The sequence below is a fragment of the Lampetra planeri genome, chromosome 44, assembly GCF_965212315.1.
Source record: "Lampetra planeri chromosome 44, kcLamPlan1.2.h2, whole genome shotgun sequence".
Lineage (NCBI taxonomy): Eukaryota > Metazoa > Chordata > Hyperoartia > Petromyzontiformes > Petromyzontidae > Lampetra > Lampetra planeri.
This window is the reverse complement of record NC_136150.1, coordinates 10,035,114-10,056,388: the sequence shown is the minus strand read 5'-3', so window position 1 is coordinate 10,056,388 and position 21,275 is coordinate 10,035,114. Positions and strand designations below refer to the sequence as shown.

General features: G+C 43.7%; 1 protein-coding gene across 6 annotated transcripts in view; it reads right to left on the bottom strand.

Annotated features, from left to right (window-relative positions):
- The window catches only part of LOC144732929 (uncharacterized), a 112,203-nt gene extending 91,242 nt beyond the window's left edge, over positions 1-20,961 (bottom strand). For 4 of the 6 annotated variants that reach the window (XM_078614606.1, XM_078614608.1, XM_078614610.1 and 1 more), the window contains exons 1-2: positions 20,534-20,961; positions 2,810-2,958 (exon numbers count right to left, since the gene is read on the bottom strand). In XM_078614606.1, coding sequence (XP_078470732.1) covers positions 2,810-2,958; positions 20,534-20,795 — 411 coding nt within the window. In that variant the 5' untranslated portion in view covers positions 20,796-20,961. The remainder of the gene's footprint in view (positions 1-2,809; positions 2,959-20,533) is intronic. The other 2 variants (XM_078614611.1, XM_078614612.1) reach the window with 2 other exon arrangements.
- Between the last annotated feature and the right edge of the window lie 314 nt (positions 20,962-21,275).

Genomic DNA, 21,275 nt, shown 5'->3' with positions numbered 1-21,275 from the left:
CTCTATGTATCTTGGTGATATCTGTCTGCTAATATGTCTGTCTATAGTTTTCTGGTTAGATTTTATGTCGCTATTTCATTATACCTGATGATGATTGCTTGTGTTGCAATAGAAACGTCGTATTCTATTATTTAATTTAATTTATTATTTTATCTTTAGACGTGACTTAACCGAAAGAAACAAATAATAATTCCTGCAGTCACGAAAGTTCTAAAATTAAGATTGAACCACTTCTATGGGGAAGTTTTAAACTTATCTTCTTTTTCTCTCTCTCTGACTACTTGTTCTCTCTGCCTGTGTCCTCTCTTTGGAATGTTCACACTTAAATTCTAACTTAGCAATCTTTGAAATACGTAATCAACCAGGCTATGCGTTAATTGTGTGTTGACCGACCCTCTGTGTTGTATTACATTACATTTCGATATTTTACTAGGTTAGTTAATTTTAGTGTGTCCTTCTCCTGATTTTCAGGCTTGCTTGCCGTGTCATCGCACTTGCAGCACCACGTTTTGTTGTCCACTCATTGATATGCTAATTTTTTCTCTAACCCCCCTCCCTCTCTCTGCGTCCGCCCTCCTCTGTCTATTTAAGGCCACCCCACAGAGACGACCACCTCTCTCTGTTACCTGTGTTGCTCTCTCTATGTATCTTGGTGATATCTGTCTGCTAATATGTCTGTCTATAGTTTTCTGGTTAGATTTTATGTCGCTATTTCATTATACCTGATGATGATTGCTTGTGTTGCAATCGAAACGTCGTATTCTATTATTTAATTTAATTTATTATTTTATCTTTAGACGTGACTTAACCGAAAGAAACAAATAATAATTCCTGCAGTCACGAAAGTTCTAAATAATCATATCAATTATTTTCTTTCATTTAATATTCGTGACTGATGTATGTTTATGCCGGCATGCATGCTCTGGCTTAATACAAATTCTGGCTAATAGGGGATAGATAATTCGAATTTTACTGCACCGTATTGGTTTTTAAATTCTGAAGCCTTGGATACGTTTGACTTAAATGCACTGGAAAAAAACATTAACATGTATTAAGACCCCAACAAACATACGATTGTGAACAATTTAAATTGACGTTAATTAGCACGGTTGTCTACGTATGGTGCGAAAGAAGTTCAACATACAGATATGCATGCCCAATTATAGCATGTCCTTAAATTACCGAGCTAATTCTTGGGGTGGAATAACCTGGTATGTTCATTTTCAGAGCAAAGCCCTCTGCAATTTACCATGAACACCAAATATATTCCATTACAATCTTAGAAAATGGTACAAAAGGTGCAGCCCTGCAATTGTTTGCTTACACCACTGATGGCAGAAGGACCTCACCGAGACAGAGCCCTAGAGAGCCCGCTCTGGGGCTACTCTTCCGCGCTTACCAAACGTCTCCCGGAAGAGGTGCAAGTACCCAAATTTTACATCATCATACAAGACCTGCCCATCGACTAACTGTGGTGAACTCATTGATACACTGCTGAGCGGATAGAAGTGGGCAGGAGATATATGATACCTGCGCCATTGTTTCAACTGCCATACCAGGAGATAGAACGGGTGACCCTTGGAATGCAAGTCCAGTGTGCTAACCATTACATCATTGCAGCTTTGGAATGGATGATGCAATTTAAACTGAAAAACGTTAATTAATTATTTAAGGGGGCTGCCAACATGGTGAGATGTTATCTTCCTCGCCTGGTATGCAGGAGGTCGGGGGTTCGATTCTGACCCTCACACCTGTATATTTGGAGTTTGCATGTTTTCCCCGTGGTCGCATAGATTTTTTCCCTGGGTCCTCTGGTTTTTCCCTCCCCATTTAGACACATGCGTTTAGACTATTTAGATTATTTTGCTGCTATAAATGTCCAAATGATAAGCCACTCCGTTGAGCTATCATTTGTGGCCAGGTCGATTTTTGAAACATAAGTTAATACCTCAGTGGATTTTGTCTGATAGAATGGGGATGGTTTAGTTATATTTGTATGTGTTTGGTTGATTTGTTTACCTTTCTTGTTTGCACTACTATAATGGTTTTGTATTGTTTGTTGTTGTAACATTCTTACCCGTCCCACCTGGACATCTGTGAAAAAGAGCTTTGCAGCTCATCGGATTCCTCCAGTATAAATAACTATTCTGATTCTTATTGTAATGTTATTTTGATACAATTCTGTATCATTGTAAACACTGAAAACACCGAAGATATTCTGGAACGCACAATCCAGTATTACCTGAATTTACTTGCCGATGCTCCGATGGAAGTGGTGCACTAGCACAATTCCTAAAACCAAAAACCTCACAGTCATCACTAATACAGACCTGAAAATTAAGAATATATAAAATCGGCGATGCCTCGGGCAATGGGCCTTCTTCACAGCAAATATTATAGTACAGGTTTTCCTCTCTTCTTACGAGTTCGGTTTGTGTGATTTTGCGTCTATGCGGCCAACCTATTTGTCCCCAAAATTTGCTGTAAGCAGCCTGAATTTCACTTTGTATCTAGCTATGCGGTCGGATGTGCGACAACATTGTGTGTGTACTGTGTGTGCTACTCGGCAGGCAGCGTCACCTCGCGCAGTTTTAGATTCGTGCGCAATTTTTTTGGAAAACGTCTACTACCGCTGCCTACCACTGCCACCGCATAGAGCGAGGAAAACATCAAGTTACTGTTCATGACAGGAATGTAACTGGAACTTCCTGTGTTATATACCCACTGACCTCATGTCAAGGACACTGCAAAATACCAAACCAACCTCTAATATATCAGTTGGCAGCATAAACAATACGTTAATGCTTACCTCTACTAGAAGCTTTTTGTTCTGTACAAGCCAAACGTCGGTATATTTAAAATATCTCATGGAGTCCGGGTAAAGATAGGCCTTTTGGATGACAGGCAAAATCTCACGGTTGAATTCCCTGGAGGTGGTAGACACGGGACGTAACAACCCTGAAAGGCAAACAAGCAGAAAATTAAAACAGAATTAAACCAAGTCACAGAATCGATAACCAAATCCAATGCCTAATAAGACTAATGCCCTTTGGCAAACCAGGCGCCCAGTCAGCTTGTGCCCACAGGGACAGGTGCCAATGTGGGTCCACATTTCAAAATGTTTGAGATGAGATGTAAGTTGCTAAGCATGTCTAAAGCGCTCAGAGATGTCATGGCGTAAAGGGAGCACAGGCAAAAACAAATAGTTTTTCATGAATAAAGCAAATTTGTAATCAATATAACATGTGACACACGAACGAATATTCAAACTGCATGGCGCTCATTAATCACCGAGTGGGACATTTCAAAAGATGTAGAGGCGCACACAAATACATGGCTGGAATGTTATTATATTAGTAAGAGATATAGATCACCGTCATCATCAGTAGTAACCATAATCAATTTGCTGCTTGATGAAGGCCTTCCCCAAGCCATCGCCATCTCTCGTCTCATGATGATACAATCCATCCAGCTCTCTACAAGCGGGTTTATAAAACACTAGTGGGAAGTACCCGACGTTGCCTGGAGGAAATATATATTTGAAAACGTATCTTAAAAACATAACATATACATACGTAATAAACGACTTCCACACCGATTGTTGCAAGGGTGCTTCTTTATTAACTGTAGTACTGCACAGCTCCTCTCCTTCCCTCTCCGGGTAATTTCCCTTCTCACAACGCCATGGACGAGGAGTCTCTCTGGTCCACCAGCGAGGTTCGCTCTGCTCCCCCGGTCTCGCCGTTGGCTGGCGGCGTGCCGGAGAGAAGAGGCGAGCTTCACTGGGGAGGCGAGCTTCACTGGAGAACCCGCCACGTGGTCGGTGGCGGACCACGAGTCCTCCCCTGCCCCTGCTTATATTTCCCCCGGCGGAGCTAGGCTCTGCCTCTAGTCATGCCCCCTCATGGAACTATGGTCTTGCAGCGCAATATCGAGTGAAGATGACAGTGACGATGGCGACGAGACGACAGCGACAATGGCGACGATCTTCAACAGCACGACGGGGATCCCACTCCAAAAGATAGACCCGAGCTCTCGCTCAGGGCCCCCTTTCATACTCCCAGCGTGGCCTCGCTCCGCACCCGGCCACACCCTCTCTAGAACCTACCAGCGGGTTCCCTGGGGTTTCCCCCTGTGCCCCTTCTGTAACCTTTCCCCCAGATATCCCCTGTGGCTTATCACCTGGCCTGCTGACGTTAAGCCGCAGATCCCCTTCCCCGCCAGCAGCCAGCACTATACTGTTACAGTGAGGGAAAAAAGTATTTGATCCCCTGCTGATTTTGTACGTTTGCCCACTGACAAAGAAATGATCAGTCTATAATTTTAATGGTAGGGTTATTTGAACAGTGAGAGACAGAATAACAAAATCCAGAAAAACGCATGTCAAAAATGTTATAAATTGATTTGCATTTTAATATAGGGAAATAAGTATTTGACCCCCTCTCAATCAGAAAGATTTCTGGCTCCCAGGTGTCTTTTATACAGGTAACAAGCTGAGATTAAGAGCACACTCTTAAAGGGAGTGCTCCTAATCTCAGCTTGTTACCTGTATAAAAGACACCTGTTCACAGAAGCAATCAATCAATCAGATTCCAAACTCTCCACCATGGCCAAGACCAAAGAGCTCTCCAAGGATGTCGGGGACACGATTGTAGACCTACACAAGGCTGGAATGGGCTATAAGACCATCGCCAAGCAGCTTGGTGAGAAGGTGACAACAGTTGGTGCGATTATTCGCAAATGGAAGAAACACAAAAGAACTGTCAATCTCCCTCGGCCTGGGCCTCCATGCAAGATCTCGCCTCGTGGAGTTGCAATGATCATGAGAACGGTGAGGAATCAGCCCAGAACTACACAGGAGGTTCTTGTCAATGATCTCAAGGCAGCTGGGACAATAGTCACCAATAAAACAGTTGGTATCACACTACGCCGTGAAGGACTGAAATCCTGCAGCGCCCGCAAGGTCCCCCTGCTCAAGAAAGCACATATACATGCCCGTCTGAAGTTTGCGAATGAACATCTGAATGATTCAGAGGACAACTGGGTGAAAGTGTTGTCGTCAGATGAGACCAAAATGGAGCTCTTTGGCATCAACTCAACTCGCCGTGTTTGGAGGAGGAGGAATGCTACCTATGACCCCAAGAACACCATCCCCACCGTCAAACACGGAGGTGGAAACATTATGCTTTGGGGGTGTTTTTCTGCTAAGGGGACAGGACAACTTCACCGCATCAAAGGGACGATGGACGGGGCCATGTACCGTCAAATATTGGGTGAGAACCTCCTTCCCTCAGCCAGGGCATTGAAAATGGGTCGTGGATGAGTATTCCAGCATGACAATGACCCAAAACACACACGGCCAAGGCAACAAAGCAGTGGCTCAAGAAGAAGCACATTAAGGTCCTGGAGTGGCCTAGCCAGTCTCCAGACCTTAATCCCATAAAAAATCTGTGGAGGGATCTGAAGGTTCGAGTTGCCAAACATCAGCCTCGAAACCTTAATGACTTGGAGAAGATCTGCCAAGGGGAGTGGGACAAAATCCCTCCTGAGATGTGTGCAAACCTGGTGGCCAACTACAAGAAACGTCTGACCTCTGTGATTGCCAACAAGGGTTTTGCCACCAAGTACTAAGTCATGTTTTGCAGAGGGGTCAAATACTTATTTCCCTCATTAAAATGCAAATCAATTCATAAAATTTTTGACATGCGTTTTTCTGGATTTTTGTCGTTGTTATTCTGTCTCTCACTGTTCAAATAAACCTACCATTAAAATTATAGACTGATCATTTTTTTGTCAGTGGGCAAACGTACAAAATCAGCAGGTGATCAAATACTTTTTTCCCTCACTGTACATTATGTATTCTATGTCACTACAGTAGTATCTAATAACTCTACAATAGTTTATACTGACTATAGTAGTATCTACTAACGCTATAGTACTTTCTAGCGACTTGATAGCAGTATATACCAACTATAGTAGTACCTACTGACTGTAGTATCTACCGACTTTATAATAGTATTTATCCACTCTATAGCACTATCTACTAACTGTATAGCAGTATCTACTAACTCTACAGTAGTATCTACCGACTCTATAGTCGTATATACAGACTCTATAATAGTATATATTGACTCTATAGGAGTAGCTACGATTGATACAGAGTGCCATGCAGAGGCCTAGTCCCGTGGAGTGTCGCCGGCCTCGGCTAGATTTCCCAGCCGACCGAGGTGGCACTTTGGCTGGTTGGGGCTGGGCTGCTAATCCCCCCCCCACCATCCCCCCCGACCACTCTACAGTCGAAATATCTATGAACTATAGTAGTATCTACCGACTCTATAGTAGTAACTGCACACATTGGGGTGGGGGGGGGTCATCACACTGAAAAATTTATCTCAGCGTTGTTTTTTTTGCATTTTGAATGCGAATGATTTTTCCCCGCACCCACCGAATCAGCGTTCTGGCGCATGCTCAGATGTGTGCTTTGGCGCCGCCCTCAGCGTAGTAATATAACAATAATAAATTGTTAATTACTTTAAACTTGACGGATGGGCAATACGAATAGCGCTTTTTCGTCCCGGGGCATATTGCGTGGTATCTGGGTACTTTTTAGAAACGTAAACCCCACAGTTTGCCAGTTAAAAAAGTCACAAGGTACCCGCGCAGACAGACAAACAAACACACAGACATACACAAAAAGAAAGTGTCATTTATAGGTAAGATAGCAAAGATTCAGTAGACATGGACTATACTATTGCCACCTCTCGGTCTCATGAATAATGAATTATTGACGTATGCATTAACGTCAATTAATTATTGACGTTAATGCATGCTATCATTATTAATGAAAATTAATTATTAATAATGGTGATAGTTAGCACAATGATCCATTAACCCACTGACCTGAGTTTCATTCTTAATTTGGAGCTTTCGTGACTGCAGGAATTACTCTTTGGTTCTTTCGGTAAAGTCATGTATAAAGAGAAAATAATAAATTAAAAACTAGCATACGACGTTTCGATTGCAACACAAGCAATCATAATCATGTATAAATGAAATAGAACAGTCCCTCCAGAAAAACGCGATTATGCGATCGCATGATTCCATGCAAAATCAGCCAAAGTCCGCATATTTATGCGGGGGGCGCGTTTTTTCAAATACGCCGCACTTTCGCCGCATAAATTGCAGATTTCCGCGCGCAAAATATGCGGGCTTGCATGATTTCATAATCCCCGCATTTTCGGTGCAAAAAGTCACATATATCTTAGCAGAAAGTTGAAAAATGTTGCGTTTACTTCACACAAGTGCAGCCATTTCCCCTGTTGCCATGGGAACATTATGAAGTGATGTCACTCATTACGCGACATCATTGAAAAGCTGCAAACCCCGCGATGCCAATGAAACCATGATGAAGCCCGCAAATCTTTCTCATTTGCCAACAAACATAAGCGCAAAAGACCGCGCAAAGCAGTTTCCCAGTGTGTTACATGACAGTGGGGGCAAATTATTTTGCACTCCGTGCAACTGCGTGTTGGACCACAGGCGGAAGTCGACGCTGGACAGTCACTTTGCAACCGACAAACATTCGAGGATGGTTAAAGCAGCAGCGGAATCAGCCAAGATGAAGCAGCTCACCTACACCGAGGCGTCAACTTCCAAAACAGTTGCTAGGGCTGAAAGAATCAAGGTCAGTAGCCTATTAGATTAAAGCTTGTAAAATTATGAAAAGGCTGATAGTTAAATTGAAACAGAGAGAGGTGTGTGTGAATGAGATTTCCAAGTATGTTGTGTGTGGATGTAAGTTAACGTTAGGGTTAGATAGACTAACAGTAGTGTAATTTCCCATGCAAGATGATTGATTTTGGCATGAAAGAATTATGTTTTATTTGCAGAAACACTACTGTTCTGTGAAAGGCTTACTGTAAATGATTCAGTTTTATACAGCAGTTTTCTGTAGGTTACACTGGACTTTGTGTGTGTGTAATACAGCCCAATGATACAAAAGTATGTTTCTGTTTGTAGATTTGTGAAACCTGGGTTGCCACCTGCACTGCCATCAACATCCCACTGTCTAAGACTGACCACCCTGCACTGAGGAAATTTCTGAATGAGAAAGTCATCAATGGCGGCGCCATTCCAGGGTTTCACCAGCTTCAAGATATGTACTTGGGAGCAGTATATGAGAAGGAAAAAGAGCTGAAGACACTTCTTGCCAGAAAACCTCTTGCTGTGATATTTGATGAGACTCCAGATGTCGAGGGGAGATGTGTCCTGAATATCCTCCTTGCACCACTTGAGAAGGATCATTCTGGGAGGATCTTGGCCTACCTTGCAGATACTGTTTTCCTTGAGCAATGCAATCATTCCACTGTATCCATGTCTGTCGTAAGGTGCCTTCAAGAATACAGCATTAACAACGAGGATGTGAATGTGTTCGACACTGATAATGCAGCCTACATGAAGAAGGCATTCACAGCAGCTCTGCAGTCGTTGTTCCCCCAACTCGATACACATCACATGCATGGCACACACAATGAATCTCATTGGCAATGCCTTCCGCAAACCTTTTGTTCAGTTGAACAGCTTCATGCTAAGTTTCTCCCAGATGTTCTTCAATGCTGGATCACGCAAGAGAAGATACCTCTGCTTCTTGTAAAACAAGCTGCCTAGAAAAAAGGCGGTCATGCCTCCAAACCCCTGTGCAACACGCTGGAACTCCTGGTTCTCTGCAGTGCAGTACCACGCACAGCACTTTGGACTGTACAAGGAGTTCATAGAGATGGAAATCGAGGTAAAAACTTCCTTCACATAATTCCTCAATACAATTAACACTTCCTTTTCTTCATCAGTTAACCCCCTTTGCACATACAAACATGAATAGTTTAGTAAGATCAAAGTAAAACAATTAATTGCATTGAACATATTGTATGTTTGACCTAATTCCTTTCTTTCTATTTGTGTTTTTATAGGTGTGTAGCAGAAGTGCTCCACAGTCTGTGGAGAGACTCCACGAGATGCTTCAAGACCAAGACCTAGCTCAGTCCCTGAATGTCCAGATCAACATCATGGCTGACAAGTGCAAACGCTTCCTAAGTCTTCTCGATATCTTCCAGAGCAGACGTCCTGTGACCACAAAGATCTTCACTTATCTGGAGGCTCTGCAGGTGGTCTTTGCTGCCAACAAAGAGCTGCAGTATGAGGCGTGTGCCGAATACTTTGAAGGGTTTAACTTACCTTACACCACAAAGACACAGATCCTCTGCACAGTTGGTCAGGCATATGAAAACGCTGAAGAAAAGCTCACCAAGTACATGTCACATGGGCAGCCAGCCATTGAGTTTCTCCAGGAGGTTAGGGTGTTTGACCCTCGCCACATTGCATTCCTAGATGACTCCGTAGCAAGCTACAAGGCCATTCCAGGTTTCACTGAAGTGCAGGGTGATGAATTTGATTCTTACTTCAAGACTCTTGGTCCAGCAGCACTCAGAGCTGCACCATTCGGCGTGGTGGATTTGGATGTGTTTTGGGATGGCCTACAGGAGAGACTTCCTGTGCTGAGTTCCTTGGCCAAGCGGTACAAAGATGCTGTCTCAAACTCAGCTGATGCTGAACGCAGCAACAGCATCTACAAACTAGTGTTGTCTAACCGAAGAAGATCAACTACCAACCAAAACCTCAAAGCCTTGGTCTTCCTTTACCATAACCAACGAGTCCGCAGTGGAGCATTTGAGAGGGAGGAGATGGTGGAGGGGGAGGAGATGGACACTGAGGGAGAGGGGATGGAGGATGAGGATGGTGAATGATTGGCCAGTGTTAGAGGCTACGTAGTTAGTTTTATTCAGGAGATTATGCAACTTTACAGTTGTAAGATTGCACTTTTTTGTTAGTAGTATGTAAATTTACATTACTGTAAGACTGTACTGTTACTGTATTGCTTACGTTACTGTGCACTGAAAACACTTATTTTAACAGAAGATGTCTGTTTTGTATAGCTACCTCTGTAAAACAGGAAGCACACATTTTATTTTTTAATATTTTATTTATTAATTTTTTACATAAGTTGTAGCATATTCATTTTGTAAAGCTACAGAACTTGATCGACTCAATGTTTTGTAAGTTTGAGCCATCTGTTTGTTAAGGTCTGAAATAAAACAAGATGAGAACTTAAATATTCCCAGCACTTTCTGTGATGTAGTATGCTTGCTTATCATAGGAAGTAATAAGAAATGACTCTTTACATTAAAGTAGTAGCCTAGTGAATAGGGTGTTGGGGAATCACTTTTTTTTCTCTTTTTCATCAAACCGCAGTTTTTGCAAGTTCCCGCAATTTTTGCAAGTTCCCGCAATTTAATCGCATAAAATTGCATAAATATCCCGCATATTCCATCGCATTTTTTAAGAAAACGTGCCGCATAATCAACGATTTTTGCCCGCAATAATCACCAAAAAACTCCGCGTTTTTCTGGAGGGACTGATAGAAACAAATATAGTATACTTAGAAATGTAATGTAATACAACAGAGAGTCGGATAACATAACAGTCAACACCCAACCTGGTTGATTACGTTCTTCCTGAGAATGCTAAATTTGAGAGAGAGATAAAACACAGAACCAGAGACATATAGACAGACATATAAGTAGAGACAGATATCACAGAGATACATATAGACACATACATAGGCACACAGAAACCACGCCTCTGTGTCGAGGCCTTAAATAGAGAGAGGGGGTGGGGGCGGAGAGAGAGGGTGGGGGCGGAGAGAGAGGGACGGGTTAGAGAAATTAGTATGTCAATGAGTGGCACGCTGCAAAAGCTTGGAAAAAATGAGACAGGGAGAGAGACACACTGAATTAAATTGTCTAGCAAAATTTCGAAATGTAATGTAATGCAACACAGAGAGTCGGTCAACACACAATTAACGCATAGACTGGTTGATTACGTTTTTGCAAAGATTGCTAAGTTAGAAGTTAAGTGTGAAATTATAATGATAGACAAGACGCAAACACGAAAAACAGACAAAAGCAGAGAGGGAGAGGGACAACAGCCGAGACACACAGAGAGAGCAGAACATAAGAACGACACGAGTGGAGACAGAGAGAGTACACTAAATCAAATAAACCTAGCAAAATTTTGAAATGTAATGCAATACAACACAGAGGGTCGGTTAACACACAATTAAAGCATAGCCTGGTTGATTACGTTCTTCCAAAGATTGCTAAATTAGAAGTTAAGTGTGAAATTTGAAAGACACAGACACGAAGGCCGATACACAAGCAGAGAGAGACAACAAGAGAGAGAGACAACAAAAAAATTAGTTTCATTCCAAGTTACAGCTAACATCAGTAACCAGTGATATCTGAACTAATGATAGTCTAATGAGATGTTCGTCACACAACAGGCAAACCAATGGTAATCCTGAGAGCTGGAATACAGCCAATATAATTATTTTTCGTGCAGTCATTGGTGACCGGGCTCAGACGATCAAATCACTAAACATGAGAACCGAGTTTAATCATGAGCAGATGAAGCACTTGGCCAACTCTTGACTGACTGTATCTTTTATTTTCATCAAAATATGTCACTGCAGCGTTCACAGACTATGCTGTAGAGAATACACGGGGGTAAAGTTTACTATTATTCTTGTCAGCAATTATACTTGTCAGCCATGCTGTGGAGAATACACAGGGATAAAGTTTACTAATATTCTTGTCAGCCATTGTGGTTAGAACAGCTTGTCACAATAACCCTGATGACAACACCATGGGTGTATGAGTATAATAACTTCTGACACCAGTGTAGTGTTCATCTTCTTGGTTCTTTCGGTAAAGTCACGTAGAAGGAAAATAATAAAAATAAAACATAATAAAATAATTCTCACGACGTTTCATACACCCAGCCATCAGATTCACCATGGAAGTCGAAAAAGATGGCAAGCTACCCTTTTTGGATGTCCTAATTAAAAGGAGACCTGATGGTTCAATGAGCCACTGTCTACAGGAAAGCCACCCATACGGATGCTTACCTAAAACCGGATTCCCACCACCATCCATCCCAGAAGAATTCCCTCATCAAGACTCTATACCATAGAGCCCAATGCATCTCCGACCAGGAACACATTGCCAGTGAACTCAAACACGTACGCCAAGCTCTTAAGGCTAATGGTTACTCCGACTACACAATCCGTAAAGCCATCACTCCAACCACCAAGAAGGATCCTGTTGAGGAGCCTTTCAAAACCATCACCTTACCCTACATTGCTGGGGTCACAAAAAAGATCTCCAAAATCCTGGTAAAACACAAGATCCAGGTCCGAATCAACACAGTACCTAAAATCCGTGATCTGGTCCCGTCTGTAAAAGACGTGGTTCCAGACATACAGTACCCTGGCGTTTACAAACTAAGTTGCCTCTGTGGTAGCAGTTACATTGGAGAAACCAAACGACATGTCTCGGACCGCATCCGTGAACATAAAGCAGACTTGAAACACGGTAGGACAAACACCTCAGCCGTGGCAGATCACTGTTACAATTCAGTGGGCTCACATGATATTGACTTCTCCAAAACAGAGGTTCTCTGCAAGCCATCCGGCTACCACGAGAGATTCGTCCATGAGGTGATCCACATATACAAACACAGAGACAATTTCAACCGAGAAGATGGATTCTGGCTCAGCAATCATTGGAAGGATGTAATAAACCATTTCGGATCTTAACTGATTGTGTTCACGTTTACGGTGACTTTCAGACCGCAGTCCACTCACTGACATTGACTATATATCTTGTATTCTCCGCAGGGAATGGATTCTTTGCTCTGCTGCAAGCTTCCTATCACCACTCTCCCATTGACATATTTCGTTGCTTCCTCTTAGTACCTTTCACGCGACGGTCAATGGTATAGTGTATAGCATATTGTATAATAATAAATAGTATTAAAGTGTAATGTTTAATACAATGTATAAGATAATATATAGTATCGTAATTGTATAGTGAATATACAGCAGTTTGGTATACAGTTGGGTGGGTAGAATAATACATAGTGTAATATTACAATGTATAGTCTAAAAGCATATTAGTTGCTGCGGCGCCATATTATTAACATTCCTTCCCTTTATTAATTCTAACCTTACTCCCTCCCTTTGATACTGCTAATCCTGCATAATGCATGGGCATAATGACTTTAAACCCCTCGCCAATCCTCCTACGCATTTCACAAGTAGTACTAATCGCATACCTGTATTTCCCATAAATATGCTAAATTCCTCTTGATATGCTCTCCGCAGGGAATGGATTCTTTGCTCCGCTGCAAGCTTCCCACCGCCACTCTCCCATTGACATATTTCGTTGCTTCCTCTTAGTACCTTTCACGCGACGGTTAATGGTATAGTGTATAGCATATTATATAATAATAAATAGTATTAAAGTGTAATGTTTAATACAATGTATAAGGTAATATATAGTATCGTAATTTTATAGTGAATATATAGCAGTGTGGAATACAGTTGAGTGGGTAGAATAAAACAGTGTAATATGACAATATATAGTCAATAAGCATATTAGTTGCTGCGGCGCCATATTATTAACATTCCTTCCATTTATTAATTCTACCCTTACTCCCTCCCTTTGATACTGCTAATCCTGCATAATGCATGGGCATAATGACTTTTAAACCCCTTGCCAAACCTCCTATGCATTTCACAAGTAGCACTAATCGCATATATGCATTTCCCATAAATATGCTAAATTCCTCTTGATATGCAAATTATTTTGTCAAAGCGCTCTTCGCCCCTCCATCCCAGCATAAATAGTCGCTCCAAGCCTGGGGCGTGCCATTCAGACTCTGTCTACTTGACAGACCTGTTCTCCACCTGAAGACGGCTGCTTGCGTTGTGGCCGAAACGTCGTGAGAATTATTTAATAGTTTTATTTTTATTATTTTCCTTCTACGTGACTTTACCGAAAGAACCAAGAAGATGAATCCCTGCAGTCACGAAAGCTTTAAATCGAAATTCAGTGTAGTGTTGTAATGCAGAGGCGCACACACTATGCTTGGAGGCAACACGTTTAATAAAAAACCAACTTAACACTTGAATTCTATAGCTAGGTGTGGCTATACTGTTCGCTATGTGCGTCCGAGTTAACTGAACAAACGGGCCAGTCTGCACACATGCTGCCCAGCTAAGACTTCACGGCGAAGGAGGAGCGAAAAGCGACGTCTTCGAGTTGATCCCCACAAAAGAGCCCCGATCCCTCTCGGGTCTCCCCCTTTATTTCCCTGGAAGTGGCCTCGCTCCGCCCTCGGCCACGCCCCCTGCTGTATCAAGTCAGGAGCTCCCAACTCCCGGTCACATGTCCCTCAAGCCTCCGATGGAGGTTGCCGGTGCTCAGCGGCACTCCATAATTAGTGGCTGGCGCTACAGTACAGTGACCCTATTTGTGTCACTACATAAGTACTACTCATTACTGTCTTTGATCTGTATGTATCAAAGTTGGACCCAAACTGAGCTGTTCAAAAAAGAAGTTCCCATTTGTGGCAGATGCTCGGAATTTTGGCGCAAAACAGGATAAGCAATGGAGAAGTCCTTGAGAATAATCTTGGCAGGTAAGTGTTGTATATTTAATTGCGTTGGGAAGGACGCGTGTGCTGGTTGCCAAGACAGGGTCTGGAATAGCCATCATAAAGTCTGGTGACAAATGAGAAGACCTCAGAGCGAATGGTGGGACACTGCTAGGGATTATCATGGGGGTCGTGTTTCGACTGCAACAGCTGTGGGATCTGGCAGAGGGGAGTTAAACATTTCCATGGTGTGGTGGCATCTAAGGCATGGGCTATGATGACATCCTGATCATTACCGATTTCTCCCCAACATCAAGCACTGATGTCACAGATTATGTGCACATGCAGCTATTTGTCTAACCACAGTTGGATGAGGGCCACTCCGCACCATGTGGATCATGGGGGGGGGAGGTTATTTGACCATACTTCGCCATGTTGGTAAGTGCAGGTTGAAGGTAGGGAGCATTGACCCTTGAAGGAGAGTACAATGTCAGAACTTAGATGGTCTGGGAAGCTACAAAGAGCCGAGTCTAGTTCACGCTTCAAAGGTGGCAAGAGTAGTGTTAAGTTCTGGGCAGTCCAGAGTAATTTACTCGATTTCTCCCTTGTCCGTGCTTCTTGCCTTCACCAACCCGCACATATATAATACAAAAACAAAGCACAAGCCTGCCACATGAAATGGAGAATTAAAATATGAATGATGGCAACAGGAGAGGCCACAGTGAGATTATGTGGAACTATAACAGCATACAAAGTAAAATAAAATTATATACATAAAAATAAAATATGGCAAAAAAATCAGTAAAGCAGAATAGAACTGAATGAAATTTTGAAAATAATCACAAGAGCAATAATGAACAAACTCCACTATGAAAAGTTAAAGAACACCTTAATAAAGAACACTTGCTGAACAATCCATGTTACATTATCATTATACTGGTAGGAACGAAGTGGACCAGCCTACAATAGATTATATCGTCCGTCCGTCCGACCGTCCGTCCGACCGTGTAGCAACATCGCCCCCTACTGCAAACACTTGGCATGACCCTACAAAAACCTTTAGACTCAGTGATGCTTTCCTGGCTAAACAAGTGTAACATTCCCTTATAATTCCCTCAGATAGCTTTTAATTAAAACATTTAAATTAATGAGGCTTTCCTGGCTAAACAAGTGTAACATTCCCTTATAATTCCCTGAGATAGCTTTTAATTAAAACTTTTTAATTCAAATTTTATAATTAAAACTTTTTAATTCAAATTTTACTCAGAGCGCCCTAAAGCCTACAGCTAGGCCTAAAGCATCGAACTATGCCTATCACTCTCCCTTCGTATCGTACCCCCGTGTGTGTGCAAGGGAGTTAATGTTTAACAATGTTACATTCCCTGATGCTTTTAAATAGAAACATTTAAATTTAAAGCTTTAACATAAATAATAAAAACATTTAATTATAAAATTAACTCACGGCGGCCTAAAGCCTACAGCTAGGCCTAAAGCCTAGAAGTAGGCCTCAACCTCTCCCTTCGTATCGTACCCCCGCGTGTGTGAAAGGGAGTTAATGTTTTACAATGTTACATTCCCTGATGTTTTTAAATAGAAACATTTACATTTAAAGCTTTTACATAAATAATTAAAACATTTAAATTACCAATTAACTCACAGCGGCCTAACGCCTACAGCTAGGCCTAAAGCCTAGAACTAGGCCTCACACTCTCCCTTCGTATTGTCCGATTCGGTGTAGCAACATCGCCCCCTACTGCAAACACTTGGCAGGACCCAACAAAAACCTTTAAGACTCAGTGGGGCTTTCCTGGCTAAACAAGTGTAATAATACATTATGTTTATATTCTTTGGTTATTCGTTCCTACCAGCCCACCCCACAGGGTCCTGTTTCAACAACTGCACTTGAATGCCAGTGAGATTTCATTGAGATGGTCATGATGAGGAGACGGCACGGGTAGACTTTCGAAGAAATGCCACCTGTATGAGGGTAAGACCGAAAGCCAGTTGGCAGTCATGAGACATTACCTGTGTAACAATGAGACTGACATCCAGATGGCGGTGACGATGATGACAAGACTGAATGAATGATCCTTGGAGGTCAGATGTCAACTTTGCAAGAAATAACAGGATCTAGCAAAAGGAAGTGATGACAAGGTGTGGTAGCATCAATGGCATTCCATCGGAACTCACCAGTTACCAACAGCATTGCTAAAAAAACTAAATCATAAACACCCTACATTCCCACTCACTAGGGTCACAAATAACAAAAATAATGAATATAAATTAAAAAGGTGAAAATTAATGGGTGAGCCCTGCAATGTCTTGCTGGAGTGCATTTTGGCCGACTCGTCCACACCCGCCATAAATCTTGGAAGATGGGGAAGCACCCACACTTTACTCCACCACAGGTTGACCTGCCTGACTGTGATTTACTTATTTACGTTTGGCTACGTACAGTGCGAAAGAAGTTCAACATACATATGCTGCTTGGGTGGACAGTTAATAAATATGCCCATTCAACTTAACTCAACTGTGTCTCCACGTAAAAGTCATATTAAAAAAAAACTGTTTTAAAACACACTTTAATGAAATGTACCGTACTAGTAATGGAAGAACTCCACGACTCCAGGAAGTGGCCCCGAAGCTTGCCATAACATAAGGGACCGTGGTGAATTACAGCCGTCAGTTTACCATGGAAAATTAGACCCAAGCTGAAGCATAACATATACAAAATAATGTTTTAAAATATGTTTTTTTGATGATAGAATATAGTATTGTCATCAGTATGACATAAGTATACTAAGTTTGCAGTCGATACCACATTGGGAAGTGGGTAAAAATTGAGTCACAAAATTTGAGGATACAACGACAACAGAGTGAGTTAAATAAACGCGTGTAAAAATAAGCTTCAGTCTGTCAGCCTCTTGACATTCCAGACCAATTTACCAAGCAGCACTTAAGCAAACCGACTCTCGAACGTTTTCGACCTTATGGGTCTCATCAGCAGGGTCAGGCCTGTTAAACTAAATCTGCAGAATTATTATGATTGTCATTGGCAAGAGAACGCCAGATAAAATAAGGGGGCCCATTCATGAGTTTACGTATGACATTAAAAGCGTTGTCGCATCATACTTGGGTCACGGACACCCTTCAAGTGCAGTTATGCCACACCATAAATATAGAGTCTTTTACGTTTTAGACAGTCTTAAACTCGTGATAAAGCAGCATGTACCGCATGCCCAATGTGCGCATTAAACGCACACATCTTCTGGTTGTGTTAATTGACTGTACTGTACAAGCCGTCTTTTAATCCACTGTTGGATAAAGGCCTCCACGCGCTGTAAGGTGAAGGTGTGGGGGGGTTGACCAGTATTTCACCACGCAGGTCAGTGAGAGTTGAAGGCGAGGCCCAGAACCGGTTCAGATAATTCTTACTCGCCACCGATGTTACCCGTTGGCCGGGAGTGGAACTCCGGTCCTCCGGGTTCATAGCCTAGTGCAGGGGTCTGCAACCTTTAAGACATAAAGAGCCACTTGGACCCGTTTCCGAAGGAAAAAATAAACTGGGAGCCGCAAAACCATTGCAACTATTAAAACAAATATAACACTGTATATATTGTTTCTTACCTTATTGCTATATACAGGATCGTGCAGTCAGCTGTCAATCTGAATAAAAAAAGGACTTTTTCACTTAACAATGTAAAATATATTTTTGCAAATTAATAGCTAAATTACCTGGTTAATGGGATTTTTGCTCCTGAACCTCAGTGCACAGTGTCTGCACATCAGGGCTGTAAGACGTCACCTTCATTTTCACACAGGCTTGCAAGCTGTCATCTGTGAGGCGTGATCGATGTTTGTTTTTAATATAGTTCATGTTGGAGAAGACCTGCTCACATACATATGTGGAGCCGAAGATCGACAGGACTCCAAATGCATACTTTTTCATGTTTATATAAGTGTTGGGGATGGCATTCCATGTTTCGAATACAAGTTTGTCCTGTTTGGGAAGGTTTTCAATATCACTCCATTTATGATTCTGAGCCAGAATGGCCTTCTGACGGGCAACATCCTCAAGAGTAGCGGTCAAGCATTTGAACTTGGACACCCATATATCTTTGTCGGCTATATCGGCCAGTTCCATCTCAAGATCAGGTTGACTTACACCTGCAAATGCAGTCATATTCAATAGGGATGGATCGATCGCCAGGGGAGTGACAGGGAAGGATAATGTCGTTTTTTCCTCTCTGAACTCACAGAATCGTTTCCCAAACGAACTTTGCATTGTGGTGATTGCAGACTTGAAATATTCCAAATTTATCGTATCATGACTTTGTTTGAACTCTCTCAAAGAGGGAAAGTGAGACAGTGTACCTCTCTGTAAATCTTTGACAAACACTGTCAACTTGCGCTCGAATGCCAAAACCTCCTCCAGCATGTGCAGGGCTGTGCCTCCTTTCCCCTGAAGGGTTGTATTTAGCGTGTTTAGATGTGCTGTCATGTCTACCATAAAATGTAATTTTTCCAGCCACTCTGGCTGTTCCAGCTCAGCAAAGGTGAGCTCTTTGCTGCCCAGGAAGGTTTTTACTTCTTCCAAACATGTGACAAAGCAACGGCAACGTTATTGCCTGTCACCGGGCGGGCAGTGTGGAGCGGAACGGCGACCTGTCAGCAGCGGCAACGCCAGAGCAGGTGTCACAGTGCGCCTCCTCCCCTCGCTAGCATCCGCCCCGGAGCCGCGGTCAAGGTTCAAAAGAGCCGCATGCGGCTCCGGAGCCGCAGGTTGCCGACCCCTGGCCTAGTGAGTTAACCGCGGCGCCACCCCCCTCCCCGCCTGGACGGTGCTTTGATAGGCGACCAAACTGCACAGTGGATGGTTGTTATAGGCTCCTGTGTGGGGCTGCGTGGTAGGCAGCAAGAAGGCATCGATTGCAGCAACATCCATTGTTGTGCCATGTCCCTACACTGTACTCCCATATCTATGCTCCTCGCCTACACAAACCTGCATTGACCAGCGTCAAGTATGGTCAGTGTGGTCAAACAATCCTCACGAATCGCACGGCGTGTTTTTTTGTATTATTTGTTGTTGTAACTTGCTTAGCCGCCCCTATCGGAAACCTGTGAAAAAGCGCTTCATAGCTCAAATTATTCCTCCAGGATAAATACAAATTCTGAGCATCCGTAAAGCAGTGGATTGACAGAAAGCTCTGTACATAAACATATCAGATACAACCACAGTTCGCCACTAAGTTACGATGACGTAACCACAGCGATTGTGCCAGGCTAGGTGCACCTTGAGGCCACGTGAAGTATGGAAGGCCACTCGCTGCTGGAAGGTCACAGGGCAGAAACCCAGGTGATATAGGTTGACCGAGTTGGCTGGTAGAGATGCACCACCTGTACTTCCCACTTCGCCAACTTGCAGCGGCGTTAGTCGACCGACGTCCTAAGCTCTTTGTTGTGAGCGTCGCTCCGTTTATCCTGCGTTGTTGCTGGAGGGCGACTGCCTCCCAACTGCAAGAGTAGCGCCTTTCACGAGCCTCCTCAATCAGTAAACACGCTCAATGACCCTCACCCGATGCAAAAACAATCCATTATAATACCCCACCGCCTGCTTCATTGGCCTGGCATAATGGCATCATAAACATCCAATCACCAGCCATGTTAAATCCACTTCTTGTGATGGCCTCCGGCCACGCCATTATCTTCAAGGTGGAGACGTGGCGCAAATGGTTGGCACAACCTGGCCCCTAAGTTCGATTCCCGGCCACGGCTAAAATCAGTGGCGCGTTACATCAGCCTAGCACTGGGATGTTCCCCTTCCCTTCACCAACTTGTACGGATCCACCATCATGAACTATGGTCAGTACGTTCAAACATCTCCCATGGGACTCGCATCCAGCAGTGTACAGAGAATGACCCGTATTTGTATGCAGTACTGTAGCTGCACATATTAACAATGCAAACAAGTACTGTACTGTACCTCCGTTCCTTTCCTTGGACTTCTTGGGAATCTGGAACCGGGTGAGGGAGGGAAGGGAAAGGAACCTCTCTTGTTGTTTCTGTTTGTCTGCGGGCTTCCCGCCAGCGTCAACCGCAACAGCAGAGGAAGCAGGAGCAGAAGAGGGAAGCCAAGACGAAGATGAGCCAGCGCCGCCGTGGTTTCGGTGGACATTTTGTTTCTCTGCATTGAAAATGGCCCTACCAGTAACGGTGGCCGTGGCGGACGAGGACGCTTTCGACATCGTGCACCTCGTTGTTGTTAAGATAGCCGCCTCATTGATATTACTATTGGGCTCCCTTTAGCGAGGGGGGGGGGCGCAGGGGTAATGTATCTTCGGCCGCTCGCCGCGCCTGCACACAAAATGTCGAGATGCGCACCGACTCTTCGACACAGCACTCTCGCGCCCCCCAGACCACTCCCCCCCGCCAGACCACTCCCCCCCCCAGACCACTCTCCCCCCAGACCAACCCCCCCCCCAGACCACTCCCCCCCCCAAACCACCCCATCAGACCACTCCCCCCCAGACCACTCCCCCCCCCAGACCACTCCCCCCCCAAACCACCCCCCTCAGACCACTCCCCCCTCAGACCACTCCCCTCCAGACCACTCCCCCCCCAGACCACTCCCCCCCAGACCACTCCCCCCCCAGACCACTCCCCCCCCAGACCACTCCCCCCCCAGACCACTCCCCCCCGCCAGACCACTCCCCCCCGCCAGACCA